This window comes from Thalassophryne amazonica, chromosome 10, assembly GCF_902500255.1.
Source record: "Thalassophryne amazonica chromosome 10, fThaAma1.1, whole genome shotgun sequence".
NCBI classification, from domain to species: Eukaryota; Metazoa; Chordata; class Actinopteri; order Batrachoidiformes; family Batrachoididae; genus Thalassophryne; species Thalassophryne amazonica.
Window position 1 is genome coordinate 105634601 of NC_047112.1, and position 19032 is coordinate 105653632.

Consider the following 19032-nt stretch of genomic DNA (forward strand, 5'->3'; position numbering starts at 1 on the left):
ATGGTCTGTGAAAGAGGAGGGGGTGAGGTCTCACGCTCGTCAGCACACTTCCTGAGGTACGTTAGATTTTGTGACTAACATTTATACAGTCAGTAAATGTGGTGTCCCTCACACCTTTATTATATTGAGCTGTATGTTAGTCATGTATCGGCTTCCACTGCAGTGGAGTTTTGTGAACTGGATGTTCCATGCCTGCAGGTTGGGAAGCTGATTAGTAATTAAGCCAGGAAGTGTTTGCTGTTTGTACACCTTTAAGTGTTCTCTCTGTGTGTAGAGTGTGGACTCACACAATGGTTCCTTCTTTCACAGACTCGGTTTGTTGCGGCCACCTGGGGGGTGTCGGCGGGGTCCTTGGGTCCGAACAGCTTCTGGCTCCGGACCGTTAGCGCTGCTGGGAGCGCACCACGCCAGACCACACTTTCTTTTGTTATTTTTTGAATCACTGTTATGTATTAAATTCAGTTAGCCTTTGTACCGTGCTCTGCTTATTTCATACTGGGTCCTTCAAACGCTGGTCGGTTCTCCGAGCTGCGTCCGACACATAACAGGCTCTGCCTCCCATTCTACTCTTACAAACCCTAGGAACTACAAGTAAGCCTGCAGTCTGAGAGCAAAGCGCTCTATTGGGTGATATGGTACTATGAGGTCCCTAAGATAAGATGGGACCTGATTATTCAAAACCTTATAAGTAAGAAGAAGAATTTTAAATTATATTCTAGAATTAACAGGAAGCCAATGAAGAGAGGCCAATATGGGTGAGATATGCTCTCTCCTTCTAGTTCCCGTCAGTACTCTAGCTGCAGCATTTTGAATTAACTGAAGGCTTTTCAGGGAACTTTTAGGACAACCTGATAATAATGAATTACAATAGTCCAGCCTAGAGGAAAAAATGCATGAATTAGTTTTTCAGCATCACTCTGAGACAAGACCTTTCTAATTTTAGAGATATTGTGTAAATGCAAAAAAGCAGTCTTACATATTTGTTTAATATGCGCTTTGAATGACATATCCTGATCAAAAATGCCTCCAAGATTTCTCACAGTATTACTAGAGGTCAGAGTAATGCCATCCAGAGTAAGGATCCGGCTAGACACCATGTTTCTAAGATTTGTGGGGCCAATTACAATAACTTCAGTTTTATCTGAGTTTAAAAGCAGGAAATTAGAGGTCATCCATGTCCTTATGTCTGTAAGACAATCCTGCAGTTTAGCTAATTGTTGTGTGTTCTCTGGCTTCATGGATAGATAAAGCTGGGTATCATCTGCGTAACAATGAAAATTTAAGCAATGCCGTCTAATAATACTGCCTAAGGGAAGCATGTATAAAGTGAATAAAATTGGTCCTAGCACAGAACCTTGTGGAACTCCATAATTAACCTTAGTCTGTGAAGAAGATTCCCCATTTACATGAACAAATTGTAATCTATTAGATAAATATGATTCAAACCACCACAGCGCAGTGCCTTTAATACCTATGGCATGCTCTAATCTCTGTAATAAAATTTTATGGTCAACAGTATCAAAAGCAGCACTGAGGTCTAACAGAACAAGCACAGAGATGAGTCCACTGTCTGAGGCCATAAGAAGATCATTTGTAACCTTCACTAATGCTGTTTCTGTACTATGATGAATTCTAAAACCTGACTGAAACTCTTCAAATAGACCATTCCTCTGCAGATGATCAGTTAGCTGTTTTACAACTACCCTTTCAAGAATTTTTGAGAGAAAAGGAAGGCTGGAGATTGGCCTATAATTAGCTAAGATAGCTGGGTCAAGTGATGGCTTTTTAAGTAATGGTTTAATTACTGCCACCTTAAAAGCCTGTGGTACATAGCCAACTAATAAAGATAGATTGATCATATTTAAGATCGAAGCATTAAATAATGGTAGGGCTTCCTTGAGCAGCCTGGTAGGAATGGGGTCTAATAGACATGTTGATGGTTTGGATGAAGTAACTAATGAAAATAACTCACACAGAACAATCTGAGAGAAAGAGTCTAACCAAATACCGGCATCACTGAAAGCAGCCAAAGATAACGATACGTCTTTGGGATGGTTATGAGTAATTTTTTCTCTAATAGTTAAAATTTTATTAGCAAAGAAAGTCATGAAGTCATTACTAGTTAAAGTTAAAGGAATACTCGGCTCAATAGAGCTCTGACTCTTTGTCAGCCTGGCTACAGTGCTGAAAAGAAACCTGGGGTTGTTCTTATTTTCTTCAATTAGTGATGAGTAGTAAGATGTCCTAGCTTTATGGAGGGCTTTTTTTATAGAGCAACAGACTCTTTTTCCAGGCAGGTTTCTTCCTGTTAAAAGGGAGTTTTTCCTTCCCACTGTCGCCAAGTGCTTGCTCATAGGGGGTCGTTTTGACCGTTGGGGTTTTTACGTAATTACTGTATGGCCTTGCCTTACAATATAAAGCTCCTTGGGGAAACGGTTTGTTGTGATTTGGCGCTATATAAATAAAATTGATTGATTGATTGATAGAGCAACAGACTCTTTTTCCAGGCTAAGTGAAGATCTTCTAAATTAGTGAGACGCCATTTCCTCTCCAGCTTATGGGTTATCTGCTTTAAGCTGCGAGTTTGTGAGTTATACCACGGAGTCAGGCACTTCTGATTTAAAGCTCTCTTTTTCAGAGGAGCTACAGCATCCAAAGTTGTCTTCAATGAGGATGTAAAACTATTGACGAGATACTCTATCTCACTTACAGAGTTTAGGTAGCTACTCTGCACTGTGTTGGTATATGGCATTAGAGAACATAAAGAAGGAATCATATCCTTAAACCTAGTTACAGCGCTTTCTGAAAGACTTCTAGTGTAATGAAACTTATTCCCCACTGCTGGGTAGTCCATCAGAGTAAATGTAAATGTTATTAAGAAATGATCAGACAGAAGGGAGTTTTCAGGGAATACTGTTAAGTCTTCAATTTCCATACCATAAGTCAGAACAAGATCTAAGATATGATTAAAGTGGTGGGTGGACTCATTTACATTTTGAGCAAAGCCAATTGAGTCTAATAATAGATTAAATGCAGTGTTGAGGCTGTCATTCTCAGCATCTGTGTGGATATCACCTGCTCTTGCTTGCCTCTACTGGTGGTTGGCTCTCATTGCTGTATTGTATCACTTCCTGTTCCGGAGCACAGCGGTGTTTTTCTGTATCTGTTAGCTGTTTAATCTGCGCAGTTAGATTGATCTAGTTATCTAGATTACGATTCGTTTCCCAGTGTAATCTTTACGTGCCTTAACTAAAGCACTCCTTCTGCTGAATCACCTCTAAATTATTTACACATTATTCACTTTGCGTGTTTTTAGGAATCCGCTAGCTTAGCGTAGCTACTAGCTCTTAGCCGATTTAGCATGGCGGCTTCTCCTGTCTCTCCCGCACTTTTCTGCTCTGGGTGTGAAATGTTTAGTTATTCCTCGGCCTCCTTTAGCAGTAACGGTACTTGTAATAAGTGTAGCTTATTCGTAGCTTTGGAGGCCAGGCTGGGCGAATTGGAGACTCGGCTCCGCACCGTGGAAAATTCTACAGCTAGCCAGGCGCCTGTAGTCGGTGCGGACCAAGGTAGCTTAGCCGCCGTTAGTTACCCCCTGGCAGATCCCGAGCAGCCGGGAAAGCAGGCTGACTGGGTGACTGTGAGGAGGAAGCGTAGCCCTAAACAGAAGCCCTGTGTACACCGCCAACCCGTTCACATCTCTAACCGTTTTTCCCCACTCGACGACACACCCGCCGAGGATCAAACTCTGGTTATTGGCGACTCTGTTTTGAGAAATGTGAAGTTAGCAACACCAGCAACCATAGTCAGTTGTCTTCCGGGGGCCAGAGCAGGCAACACTGAAGGAAATTTGAAACTGCTGGCTAAGGCTAAGCGTAAATTTGGTAAGATTGTAATTCACGTCGGCAGTAATGACACCCGGTTACGCCAATCGGAGGTCACTAAAATTAACATTAAATCGGTGTGTAACTTTGCAAAAACAATGTCGGACTCTGTAGTTTTCTCTGGGCCCCTCCCCAATCGGACCGGGAGTGACATGTTTAGCCGCATGTTCTCCTTGAATTGCTGGCTGTCTGAGTGGTGTCCAAAAAATGAGGTGGGCTTCATAGATAATTGGCATGGTGGCATTTAAGACTGGAGTATACAGTGTGTATTTGCCAGAGACTCGACCTTGTGACCAGACGGGTGAGATCGTCGTCTCGGGAGCCATCTCATCATCAGTGGATGCAGAGAACGTCCAGGGTTTGATGCATGGTCTGTGAAAGAGGAGGGGGTGAGGTCTCACGCTCGTCAGCACACTTCCTGAGGTACGTTAGATTTTGTGACTAACATTTATACAGTCAGTAAATGTGGTGTCCCTCACACCTTTATTATATTGAGCTGTATGTTAGTCATGTATCGGCTTCCACTGCAGTGGAGTTTTGTGAACTGGATGTTCCATGCCTGCAGGTTGGGAAGCTGATTAGTAATCAAGCCAGGAAGTGTTTGCTGTTTGTACACCTTTAAGTGTTCTCTCTGTGTGTAGAGTGTGGACTCACACAATGGTTCCTTCTTTCACAGACTCGGTTTGTTGCGGCCACCTGGGGGGTGTCGGCGGGGTCCTTGGGTCCGAACAGCTTCTGGCTCCGGACCGTTAGCGCTGCTGGGAGCGCACCACGCCAGACCACACTTTCTTTTGTTATTTTTTGAATCACTGTTATGTAGTAAATTCAGTTAGCCTTTGTACCGTGCTCTGCTTATTTCATACTGGGTCCTTCAAACGCTGGTCGGTTCTCCGAGCTGCGTCCGACACATAACAGGCTCTGCCTCCCATTCTACTCTTACAAACCCTAGGAACTACAAGTAAGCCTGCAGTCTGAGAGCAAAGCGCTCTATTGGGTGATATGGTACTATGAGGTCCCTAAGATAAGATGGGACCTGATTATTCAAAACCTTATAAGTAAGAAGAAGAATTTTAAATTATATTCTAGAATTAACAGGAAGCCAATGAAGAGAGGCCAATATGGGTGAGATATGCTCTCTCCTTCTAGTTCCCGTCAGTACTCTAGCTGCAGCATTTTGAATTAACTGAAGGCTTTTCAGGGAACTTTTAGGACAAGCTGATAATAATGAATTACAATAGTCCAGCCTAGAGGAAAAAATGCATGAATTAGTTTTTCAGCATCACTCTGAGACAAGACCTTTCTAATTTTAGAGATATTGTGTAAATGCAAAAAAGCAGTCTTACATATTTGTTTAATATGCGCTTTGAATGACATATCCTGATCAAAAATGCCTCCAAGATTTCTCACAGTATTACTAGAGGTCAGAGTAATGCCATCCAGAGTAAGGATCTGGCTAGACACCATGTTTCTAAGATTTGTGGGGCCAATTACAATAACTTCAGTTTTATCTGAGTTTAAAAGCAGGAAATTAGAGGTCATCCATGTCCTTAAAGCAGGAAATTAGAGGTCATCCATGTCCTTATGTCTGTAAGACAATCCTGCAGTTTAGCTAATTGGTGTGTGTTCTCTGGCTTCATGGATAGATAAAGCTGGGTATCATCTGCGTAACAATGAAAATTTAAGCAATGCCGTCTAATAATACTGCCTAAGGGAAGCATGTATAAAGTGAATAAAATTGGTCCTAGCACAGAACCTTGTGGAACTCCATAATTAACCTTAGTCTGTGAAGAAGATTCCCCATTTACATGAACAAATTGTAATCTATTAGATAAATATGATTCAAACCACCACAGCGCAGTGCCTTTAATACCTATGGCATGCTCTAATCTCTGTAATAAAATTTTATGGTCAACAGTATCAAAAGCAGCACTGAGGTCTAACAGAACAAGCACAGAGATGAGTCCACTGTCTGAGGCCATAAGAAGATCATTTGTAACCTTCACTAATGCTGTTTCTGTACTATGATGAATTCTAAAACCTGACTGAAACTCTTCAAATAGACCATTCCTCTGCAGATGATCAGTTAGCTGTTTTACAACTACCCTTTCAAGAATTTTTGAGAGAAAAGGAAGGCTGGACATTGGCCTATAATTAGCTAAGATAGCTGGGTCAAGTGATGGCTTTTTAAGTAATGGTTTAATTACTGCCACCTTAAAAGCCTGTGGTACATAGCCAACTAATAAAGATAGATTGATCATATTTAAGATCGAAGCATTAAATAATGGTAGGGCTTCCTTGAGCAGCCTGGTAGGAATGGGGTCTAATAGACATGTTGATGGTTTGGATGAAGTAACTAATGAAAATAACTCACACAGAACAATCTGAGAGAAAGAGTCTAACCAAATACCGGCATCACTGAAAGCAGCCAAAGATAACGATACGTCTTTGGGATGGTTATGAGTAATTTTTTCTCTAATAGTTAAAATTTTATTAGCAAAGAAAGTCATGAAGTCATTACTAGTTAAAGTTAAAGGAATACTCGGCTCAATAGAGCTCTGACTCTTTGTCAGCCTGGCTACAGTGCTGAAAAGAAACCTGGGTTGTTCTTATTTTCTTCAATTAGTGATGAGTAGTAAGATGTCCTAGCTTTATGGAGGGCTTTTTTTTATAGAGCAACAGACTCTTTTTCCAGGCAGGTTTCTTCCTGTTAAAAGGGAGTTTTTCCTTCCCACTGTCGCCAAGTGCTTGCTCATAGGGGGTCGTTTTGACCGTTGGGGTTTTTACGTAATTACTGTATGGCCTTGCCTTACAATATAAAGCTCCTTGGGGAAACGGTTTGTTGTGATTTGGCGCTATATAAATAAAATTGATTGATTGATTGATAGAGCAACAGACTCTTTTTCCAGGCTAAGTGAAGATCTTCTAAATTAGTGAGACGCCATTTCCTCTCCAGCTTATGGGTTATCTGCTTTAAGCTGCGAGTTTGTGAGTTATACCACGGAGTCAGGCACTTCTGATTTAAAGCTCTCTTTTTCAGAGGAGCTACAGCATCCAAAGTTGTCTTCAATGAGGATGTAAAACTTTTGACGAGATACTCTATCTCACTTACAGAGTTTAGGTAGCTACTCTGCACTGTGTTGGTATATGGCATTAGAGAACATAAAGAAGGAATCATATCCTTAAACCTAGTTACAGCGCTTTCTGAAAGACTTCTAGTGTAATGAAACTTATTCCCCACTGCTGGGTAGTCCATCAGAGTAAATGTAAATGTTATTAAGAAATGATCAGACAGAAGGGAGTTTTCAGGGAATACTGTTAAGTCTTCAATTTCCATACCATAAGTCAGAACAAGATCTAAGATATGATTAAAGTGGTGGGTGGACTCATTTACATTTTGAGCAAAGCCAATTGAGTCTAATAATAGATTAAATGCAGTGTTGAGGCTGTCATTCTCAGCATCTGTGTGGATATCACCTGCTCTTGCTTGCCTCTACTGGTGGTTGGCTCTCATTGCGGTATTGTATCACTTCCTGTTCCGGAGCACAGCTGTGTTTTTCTGTATCTGTTAGCTGTTTAATCTGCGCAGTTAGATTGATCTAGTTATCTAGATTACGATTCGTTTCCCAGTGTAATCTTTATGTGCCTTAACTAAAGCACTCCTTCTGCTGAATCACCTCTAAATTATTTACACATTATTCACTTTGCGTGTTTTTAGGAATCCGCTAGCTTAGCGTAGCTACTAGCTCTTAGCCGATTTAGCATGGCGGCTTCTCCTGTCTCTCCCGCACTTTTCTGCTCTGGGTGTGAAATGTTTAGTTATTCCTCGGCCTCCTTTAGCAGTAACGGTACTTGTAATAAGTGTAGCTTATTCGTAGCTTTGGAGGCCAGGCTGGGCGAATTGGAGACTCGGCTCCGCACCGTGGAAAATTCTACAGCTAGCCAGGCGCCTGTAGTCGGTGCGGACCAAGGTAGCTTAGCCGCCGTTAGTTACCCCCTGGCAGATCCCGAGCAGCCGGGAAAGCAGGCTGACTGGGTGACTGTGAGGAGGAAGCGTAGCCCTAAACAGAAGCCCCGTGTACACCGCCAACCCGTTCACATCTCTAACCGTTTTTCCCCACTCGACGACACACCCGCCGAGGATCAAACTCTGGTTATTGGCGACTCTGTTTTGAGAAATGTGAAGTTAGCAACACCAGCAACCATAGTCAGTTGTCTTCCGGGGGCCAGAGCAGGCAACACTGAAGGAAATTTGAAACTGCTGGCTAAGGCTAAGCGTAAATTTGGTAAGATTGTAATTCACGTCGGCAGTAATGACACCCGGTTACGCCAATCGGAGGTCACTAAAATTAACATTAAATCGGTGTGTAACTTTGCAAAAACAATGTCGGACTCTGTAGTTTTCTCTGGGCCCCTCCCCAATCGGACCGGGAGTGACATGTTTAGCCGCATGTTCTCCTTGAATTGCTGGCTGTCTGAGTGGTGTCCAAAAAATGAGGTGGGCTTCATAGATAATTGGCAAAGCTTCTGGGGAAAACCTGGTCTTGTTAGGAGAGACGGCATCCATCCCACTTTGGATGGAGCAGCTCTCATTTCTAGAAATCTGGCCAATTTTCTTAAATCCTCCAAACCGTGACTATCCAGGGTTGGGACCAGGAAGCAGAGTTGTAGTCTTACACACCTCTCTGCAGCTTCTCTCCCCCTGCCATCCCCTCATTACCCCATCCCCGTAGAGACGGTGCCTGCTCCCAGACTACCAATAACCAGCAAAAATCTATTTAAGCATAAAAATTCAAAAAGAAAAAATAATATAGCACCTTCAACTGCACCACAGACTAAAACAGTTAAATGTGGTCTATTAAACATTAGGTCTCTCTCTTCTAAGTCCCTGTTGGTAAATGATATAATAATTGATCAACATATTGATTTATTCTGCCTTACAGAAACCTGGTTACAGCAGGATGAATATGTTAGTTTAAATGAGTCAACACCCCCGAGTCACACTAACTGTCAGAATGCGCGTAGCACGGGCCGAGGCGGAGGATTAGCAGCAATCTTCCATTCCAGCTTATTAATTAATCAAAAACCCAGACAGAGCTTTAATTCATTTGAAAGCTTGACTCTTAGTCTTGTCCATCCAAATTGGAAGTCCCAAAAACCAGTTTTATTTGTTATTATCTATCGTCCACCTGGTCGTTACTGTGAGTTTCTCTGTGAATTTTCAGACCTTTTGTCTGACTTAGTGCTTAGCTCAGATAAGATAATTATAGTGGGCGATTTTAACATCCACACAGATGCTGAGAATGACAGCCTCAACACTGCATTTAATCTATTATTAGACTCTATTGGCTTTGCTCAAAAAGTAAATGAGTCCACCCACCACTTTAATCATATCTTAGATCTTGTTCTGACTTATGGTATGGAAATAGAAGACTTAACAGTATTCCCTGAAAACTCCCTTCTGTCTGATCATTTCTTAATAACATTTACATTTACTCTGATGGACTACCCAGCAGTGGGGAATAAGTTTCATTACACTAGAAGTCTTTCAGAAAGCGCTGTAACTAGGTTTAAGGATATGATTCCTTCTTTATGTTCTCTAATGCCATATACCAACACAGTGCAGAGTAGCTACCTAAACTCTGTAAGTGAGATAGAGTATCTCGTCAATAGTTTTACATCCTCATTGAAGACAACTTTGGATGCTGTAGCTCCTCTAAAAAAGAGAGCTTTAAATCAGAAGTGCCTGACTCCGTGGTATAACTCACAAACTCGTAGCTTAAAGCAGATAACCCGTAAGTTGGAGACGAAATGGCGTCTCACTAACTTAAAAGATCTTCACTTAGCCTGGAAAAAGAGTCTGTTGCTCTATAAAAAAGCCCTCCGTAAAGCTAGGACATCTTTCTACTCATCACTAATTGAAGAAAATAAGAACAACCCCAGGTTCATGACTTTCTTTGCTAACAAAAATTTAACTATTAGAGAAAAAATTACTCATAACCATCCCAAAGACGTATCGTTATCTTTGGCTGCTTTCAGTGATGCCGGTATTTGGTTAGACTCTTTCTCTCCGATTGTTCTGTCCGAGTTATTTTCATTAGTTACTTCATCCAAACCATCAACATGTTTATTAGAACCCATTCCTACCAGGCTGCTCAAGGAAGCCCTACCATTATTTAATGCTTCGATCTTAAATATGATCAATCTATCTTTGTTAGTTGGCTATGTACCACAGGCTTTTAAGGTGGCAGTAATTAAACCATTACTTAAAAAGCCATCACTTGACCCATGTTATGTGTCGGATGCAGCCCGGAGAATCGACCAGCGTTTGAAGGACCCAGTATAAAATAAGCAGAGCACGGTACAAAGGATAACAGGGTTTAATAAACATAACAGTGATGTGAAAAAATACAAACAAATAAGTGCGCGGTCTGGCGTGGCGGATTTGCGGTGTGCTCCCAGCAGCACCAAACGGTCCGGAGCCAGAACCAGTTCGGACCCAAGGACCCCGCCGACACCCCCCCAGGTGGCCGCAACAAACCGAGTCTGTGAAAGAAGAAATCATCATGTGAGTCCACACTCAACACACAGAGGGACCGCTCAAAGGTGTACAAACAGGAAACACTTCCTGGCTTAATTACTAATCAGCTTCCCACCCTGCAGGCATGGAACACCCTGTTCCAACTTAAGAGCTTAACGGTAATGGAAGCTGATTAAACGACTACATACAGCTCAATATAATAAGGTGTGAGGGACACCACATTTACTGACTGTATAAATGTTAGTCACAAAATCTAACGTACCTCAGGAAGTGTGCTGACGAGCGTGAGACCTCACCCCCTCCTCTTTCACAGACCATGCATCAAACCTGGACGTTCTCTGCATCCACTGATGATGAGATGGCTCTTGAGACGACGATCTCACCCATCTGGTCACAAGGTCGAGTCTCTGGCAAATACACACTGTGTACTCCAGTCTTAAATGCCACCATGTTCCAATCCATGTAGATGCACCACAGCTGTGAGTCCTGACGAGCCGCAGGTGATCAGGGTGAGGTCCTGATAAACTCAGCTACACAGCCACTCAGTCCCAAATGCGCACCACCTGGAAGGAAAACCAAAAGACAGAAACAAAAGACACACAAAAGCCAGCCAGGCACGCCAGCCACAACAACCCAGCTATCTTAGCTAATTATAGGCCAATCTCCAACCTTCCTTTTCTCTCAAAAATTCTTGAAAGGGTAGTTGTAAAACAGCTAACTGATCATCTGCAGAGGAATGGTCTATTTGAAGAGTTTCAGTTAGGTTTTAGAATTCATCATAGTACAGAAACAGCATTAGTGAAGGTTACAAATGATCTTCTTATGGCCTCGGACAGTGGACTCATCTCTGTGCTTGTTCTGTTAGACCTCAGTGCTGCTTTTGATACTGTTGACCATAAAATTTTATTACAGAGATTAGAGCATGCCATAGGTATTAAAGGCACTGCGCTGCGGTGGTTTGAATCATATTTGTCTAATAGATTACAATTTGTTCATGTAAATGGGGAATCTTCTTCACAGACTAAAGTTAATTATGGAGTTCCACAAGGTTCTGTGCTAGGACCAATTTTATTCACTTTATACATGCTTCCCTTAGGCAGTATTATTAGACGGTATTGCTTAAATTTTCATTGTTACGCAGATGATACCCAGCTTTATCTATCCATGAAGCCAGAGGACACACACCAATTAGCTAAACTGCAGGATTGTCTTACAGACATAAAGACATGGATGACCTCTAATTTCCTGCTTTTAAACTCAGATAAAACTGAAGTTATTGTACTTGGCCCCACAAATCTTAGAAACACGGTGTCTAACCAGATCCTTACTCTGGATGGCATTACCCTGACCTCTAGTAATACTGTGAGAAATCTTGGAGTCATTTTTGATCAGGATATGTCATTCAAAGCGCATATTAAACAAATATGTAGGACTGCTTTTTTGCATTTACGCAATATCTCTAAAATCAGAAAGGTCTTGTCTCAGAGTGATGCTGAAAAACTAATTCATGCATTTATTTCCTCTAGGCTGGACTATTGTAATTCATTATTATCAGGTTGTCCTAAAAGTTCCCTAAAAAGCCTTCAGTTAATTCAAAATGCTGCAGCTAGAGTACTGACGGGGACTAGAAGGAGAGAGCATATCTCACCCATATTGGCCTCTCTTCATTGGCTTCCTGTTAATTCTAGAATAGAATTTAAAATTCTTCTTCTTACTTATAAGGTTTTGAATAATCAGGTCCCATCTTATCTTAGGGACCTCGTAGTACCATATCACCCCAATAGAGCGCTTCGCTCTCAGACTGCAGGCTTACTTGTAGTTCCTAGGGTTTGTAAGAGTAGAATGGGAGGCAGAGCCTTCAGCTTTCAGGCTCCTCTCCTGTGGAACCAGCTCCCAATTCAGATCAGGGAGACAGACACCCTCTCTACTTTTAAGATTAGGCTTAAAACTTTCCTTTTTGCTAAAGCTTATAGTTAGGGCTGGATCAAGTGACCCTGAACCATCCCTTAGTTATGCTGCTATAGACGTAGACTGCTGGGGGGTTCCCATGATGCACTGTTTCTTTCTCTTTTTGCTCTGTATGCACCACTCTGCATTTAATCATTAGTGATCGATCTCTGCTCCCCTCCACAGCATGTCTTTTTCCTGGTTCTCTCCCTCAGCCCCAACCAGTCTCAGCAGAAGACTGCCCCTCCCTGAGCCTGGTTCTGCTGGAGGTTTCTTCCTGTTAAAAGGGAGTTTTTCCTTCCCACTGTAGCCAAGTGCTTGCTCACTTGGGGTCGTTTTGACCGTTGGGGTTTTACATAATTATTGTATGGCCTTGCCTTACAATATAAAGCGCCTTGGGGCAACTGTTTGTTGTGATTTGGCGCTATATAAAAAAATTGATTGATTGATTGATTGATGTTAAAATCGCCCACTATAATTATCTTATCTGAGCTAAGCACTAAGTCAGACAAAAGTTCTGAAAATTCACAGAGAAACTCACAGTAACGACCAGGAGGACGATAGATAACAACAAATAAAACTGGTTTTTGGGACTTCCAATTTGGATGGACAAGACTAAGAGTCAAGCTTTCAAATGAATTAAAGCTCTGTCTGGGTTTTTGATTAATTAATAAGCTGGAATGGAAGATTGCTGCTAATCCTCCGCCTCGGCCCGGATGGGGGTGGGGCTCTGCCCGGTATGCACTGGGAATGTTTGTATAAAGCTGGTCCAGCATGTTCGCTGCTCTCCTAGCAAAGTTCACATATTGATGGAACTTAGGGAGAACTGACTTGAGATTCCATCAGGTTGTGTGTCTTGCAGTCCACTAATAGCGCTATGCAGGGCACAGAGCGCATCTTTAGCTTGAACACCAGGTGGAATTTAGACACTGAAAATCAGTACTGTGGTAAATTCCCTCGGTAAATAAAAAGGTCTACACCTGACAATCATAAACTCCACCAGAGATGAGCAATAACTAGAGACTAATACAGAGTTTCCACACCATTCTGTGTTGATGTAAACACACAGTCCTCCACCGCGAGACTTACCACACAGAGCTGAGTTTCTGTCGGCACAAAACAAGGCTAATCCATCTAGCTGAATGGCGGCGGCGGGAACTCTGTCGCTCAGCCACGTCTCCGTGAAAACAAAGACACAGCAGTCTCTAGATTCTCGTTGATCGTGAGACACTGCTACTTTACCGAAATAAATTAAATAGCACCATAAACAATGAGTTACGAGGGACGCTATGCAGTGTCGGCTTGCTACAGAAATCAGGACCCCATGAAGGCTGCAGCTGAAGGAGGGAGCACCGGAAGCAGTGTGCAAGATCACAAAAGTGCGGTAAGCGGGCTGGCGTTTGTGCTAGGCTAACAACAAAGCCAACTCAGCCGGCTCTCCCGTCCATCCTGCTCTCAAATGTTTGCTCCCTGGAGAATACACTGGACTGTATACGGCTTCGCAGTTAAACTAACCATTGAATTTAGGTCGTGTTTTGTAACAAAAAGTCATTAATTGAAAAAAATTCAGAGATCTTCAGGCTCTGAAATACATGTCACTACTCCATCTTGGCTCGCTCACACCCTCCTCAGGGATCTGGGTTTGTTGTGTGTTCCGAGGGTGAAGAAGAAGTCAGCTGGTTATAGGGTCTTTTCTTACTCGGCACCTTTTATGGAACAGTTTGCCAATTGAGATAAGACAGTGTGATTCTGTGGACTCATCTAAATCTAAACTGAAGACTTATCAGTTTTCTGTTTATAACTGACACTGACTTAGTGGTTCTGATTTGCACTTTGCACCCCTTGTTTTAATTTGTGAATTTTATTTTATTGAATTTTATTGTTCATTATTATATGGTATGTGATTTTGCCAACTCCTGATTGGCCCATTCGCTACTTTGGCCCGCTTCGAGTTGCGTCGTGCGTCGTCATGATGATGCCGTGTACACAGTGCAGTAAAAACTAAGCAGAAAAAAAAAAAACGCTGCTGGCTGCAGCAGGTCTTCTCTCACAAATGTGTTTAAATACAGTCCATAAAAGTCCTGCTCACAGACTGATTGCCAGAGACAGGACATGTCAACGTCCAGTAAAAAGTCCGGACATCTCCAGTCCACTCACGGACGATTCGTTTGTGTGTGCACATGTGAGCAATTAAAAGAAAAAAAAGGCTGCCTGTGCTCCTCGCTCTCCGCAAACTCTCTCATCACTGTGTTAAAGAAAGGACATAATTCCTGCTCACAGACTGATTGCCAGAGACAGGACATGTCCACATCAAGTATAACTCCAGACATCTCCACATTTACTCACAGACGGTTCGTTCACTCACGTGCGCATGCACATCTCGTGGTCAAAGTAGGAAAGATAAACTATAACAGAACTCAGAGTGCAGACCTGCAGCTCAGCACAAGAACAAATATAAACTAGAAGATAAATCAGAGTGCACAGTCTATCTGCAGCGCGCACCTGACACAGACATTCCTGCGTCGTCATGACACCACCGGAAGCTCGAGGCAGCCCTGGGCTGAAAGGGGCTTTAGAGATTGTGCTCATGAAGTATTTTGGACCTGTTGGTGCAATACGACAGTAATAATAAACAGCTGAAACTTGAGATTGATTTTTCAGTTTTAGTATGTTTACCATATAATAAAACAGTTACAGACTTTTGATTTCGGTGTACCCATGATTATGCGGACCTCATCAAAAGTCTACAATTATATATTGTATCAATTTTACTTTCATTGCTGTTAGTTGTAAAAAAATCTCTTGTATTTTGTACTGTTTTCTGTTGATGTTTTACACTGTTGTTGTTGCCAGAGTGGATGTTGCCCAACTGAGTTGGGTCCACTCTTTTGACCCTGCTCTTGTGAAGTGTCTTGAGACGATGCATTGTGATTTGGTGCTATACAAATAAACTGCTGCCATCTGCTGCTACCATCACAAGATACAACAAGATTAGCGAGCCTTTTCTAGAAGCTCCCAGAGCCACACTGGCACTACCTCCACCATGTTTTACAGAATAAGTTGGACAACCCCAAATCAGAAAAAGTTGGGACGCTATGCAAAATGCAAATAAAAAAAATGCCCTGCAGTGATTCTTACATTTACTTTGGTAATTTTTAGTGTAAACCTGACATATTCCATGTTTTCATTGCTGGTATCAGTATATCAGATTATTTTTGCAAAAACAAATGAATTGCCCTTGTTGTTTCATTACTTTCTGAAGGGACTATAGAAACCCTCATTCCTCAGTTTGATGCCAGTCTCATTTCATGTAACTGTTTTTTTGATCGATGGATAATGTTTTATTATTTCCCCCCACATGAATCAGCAGTGACACTTTTCAGCACAATGACCTGTGCTCCCCTGGGTTGGCTGTGCGCTCCACAGTTTCAGAATCACTATAATGCTTTGTAATCCAAATAGGAGCCAGTCCTCAAACACATTTAGAGGTTTCACTATTTTTAAAAATATCTAATGGCTAGGATCAGTTAAATGATCCTTTGGGTTTTCTGAGCAAGTATTTGTAGTTTACTTTTCTGCTTCCTTTGTTAACATTACAGCCATGATGTTTTACTCTGTTTCATAAAAACAAATATTTACATCACAGAACCTGATCCACCAATTAGATTAGAGAGGATGGAAGAAACAACAAACAAAATCAGCCTTGCACTGGAGATTCAAGAGGAAGGCTTAAGAACAAAGCCGGGTGAGTGTTCACTGAGTCACACAGTGCTTTTGTTAATTTTGCAGTTTGATCCAAGAGATGGTACATCTGCCCAAGTCACTGAATCTAGCTGACAATGCATGCATGCGCGTGCGCGCGCACACACACACACACACACACACACACACACACACACACACACACACACACACACACACACACCAACAACAACGACAGAAAACGAAAACACAAAACCATCACTCTGTGGAATTGTGTCGTTAGTGTCAGAAATATGGTGTGAAGGAACTTCCCACAGAAACGCGCACATAATTTAGTTAAATTAATTAAAATGGAAGTACTGTAAGAACTAGGAGTATTAAGCTGCTCTCATACCTTGTTGACTTTGCTGAGCAGCAAGTGGAGTTGTCGAACGGTCAAAGTGCAGTCTGACCGCAGTCTGACTGTGTTCTAAATATTCTCACAGAGTCAAAACAGCTTTTGGAACAGTCTGACTATGCTTGAGAGACATTCGCCATGGTCAGGCACATCAAATCCTGTCGGCATGTCCCAATTGTGCCACGGATGAGCCGTACGTGCACCTCAACTGGATCCCATTTGGGGTGTGCAGAGGAAATATTGTGTGCAATGTCTGTGGCATGCATTCATCGTGTGAACTAGATGTGAACATTGCGCAGTTAAATCGAAAGCACAGTGTGTCATTGCAAATCGATGCCTCTCAGAGCCGCGGAGCAGTGCGCACATCTGAACGGGATGTTGTATCCATAATAAACCTTATATTACAGATACATTGTCATTCCCTATCATAAGTTAGACAATGTATGTGAAATATTATGATCATCATAACTGTAAGACCACGAGCAGATGCGCCCTGCTGCTGCCCCATGGCAACTTAGTGCGTTTCAGAGGTTCAGCACAGCGCAGCACAGGACAGCTGAACTGTGTGGCACAGCTGTAATGTACATATTATGAAATGTACACCATCAAACCCTTTAGGAGAAATGATGTTCCAACTGTATTGCTAAGCCATTACAATATAAATAAAATAGAAAATCACCTTTGGAATGGCTCCAGAGGCATCTCACAGCACAGGGTCACCACAGCCTGTGATAACATTCCTGTCATCCTGGGAGCGCCGTGAGATGATGGTACATGCCTCGTCCACAACGAAATATATATCCGGTGTGATTTACCGTCCAGTGGCGCAATGCATGCCACCCAGCTGGATAGCGGGACGCCCCACTGGGCGTTAGGGCATGTTCCAGTGGCGCAATGCGTGCCACCCAGCTGGACGCCCCACTGGGCATTAGCGCATGTAACACACAATCACAAAGTTCAGACTGTACATCATGTGAAGTGGTAACTGATTGGCAGGACACACGTGTTAACCACAGTGTGGTCATCTCATGGACATAATATCCTGGAGAGGGGAAAGACGTAAGGCTGTATCATCTGATGGCTCCGCAGTGCATGCGTGAGCTCATACCATGTGATCGCCCCAATGTGCGTGTGTGAGCTCATATCGTCTGATGGCTCCACAGCTCGTGCGTGAGCTCATATCATCTGATGGCTCCACAGCTCATGTGTGAGCTCATACCATGTGATCGCTCCGATGTGCGTGTGTGAGCTCATATCATCTGATGGCTCCACAGCTCTTGCTTGAGCTCATACCATGTGATTGCCCCGCTGTGCATGCATGAGCCCATATCATCTGATGGCTCCACAGCTCATGTGTGAGTTTATATCAACTGATCACCCCGCTGCGCGTGCGTGAGCGCATATCATCTGATCACTTTGCTGCTCATATGTGAATCCATCTGGACAGCGGAGCATCCCGCTGTCCACTAAACAGCTGATTTTCTGGAGAGTAAGAGAGAGAGAGAGAGAGCGAAGGAGGAGAGAGAGGGTGCACATGTGACAGAGTGCAGCCATTGTGTAATGCTTTAATGTCAGAACCTCCCTTACCTCTCTTCTGGATTCCATATTCCATCCAATATATGGACTGATGTGTGTAAGCCAGGATCCCCTGATCATGGGTGTACTGCAGTGCACCGTGGACTGGTGGCTATTACCAATAATAATGGCCATGGGTGTGCACGTCGGTGATCTGATGACCGTAATAATCTAATCACACATGCATTCACGACAGTGATGCGATAGTCAGGGGACCCTGGTTTACATGTAATCAGTTCATGGGTTGGATGTCATCTGAATTATAGCAGTAAGACACGGCAGGTCTTCAAAAGATAGCAGACCACAGCGCTCACTCTGCCACGTCCCTCCCCTTGCTTGCCTTCCACCCAGACTTTGGGTGGCAATCAGACTGCACTCGCACGACATTCAAGTGCATTCTTGATATTCTTACTGCATTCTGACAGCATTCTGGGTATTCATACTGTGTTCCAACTACATTTGAACTGCATTTGTAAGCATATGCACGGGATGTGCATGAATCAGTCGAGGCGGGATCCGCCCACATTCTAAGTAGTCGCACGACATTCGTACACAGCTGTCCAAATGTCTATCCCTCCCGACTGCGCCTTGAAGTTTGGCTTTTTTTCCCATTCGGCCTGATTTGGCTTCATTTGTGCTGATTTGTGCTAAATATGACGGAGCCCTAAAGAAGAAAGTGAGGGTGAAATCTTGCAGGCTGTGCTGGTATACTGTTAACAGCAGCTGTTGTGTTTTAGAGTTCCCCCATCAGGACTGCCGCAGTCTGCCATGTCAGAATGGTGGTACATGTGTGAATGGAGGCGATTCCTTTGTCTGTGACTGCACAGATGGCTTCAAGGGAAGACAGTGCGAACTCTGTAAGTTTATGTGCTTCTTCCTTTCATGCACACCATTGAACACTGAAAAGCCATTTTTTAGTAAATATTTTAGTCACATATTCTGCTGATGTTTTTCAGGAGTTACAAAAGTATTTTAAACACATGGCTTTT

At 42.7% G+C, this 19032-nt stretch overlaps 1 protein-coding gene across 1 annotated transcript in view; it reads left to right on the top strand.

Annotated features, from left to right (window-relative positions):
* The window catches only part of sned1 (sushi, nidogen and EGF-like domains 1), a 289365-nt gene that overhangs the window by 241261 nt on the left and 29072 nt on the right, over nucleotides 1-19032 (top strand). The window contains exons 29-30 of the mRNA XM_034179234.1: nucleotides 16016-16114; nucleotides 18781-18900. Coding sequence (XP_034035125.1) covers nucleotides 16016-16114; nucleotides 18781-18900 — 219 coding nt within the window. The remainder of the gene's footprint in view (nucleotides 1-16015; nucleotides 16115-18780; nucleotides 18901-19032) is intronic.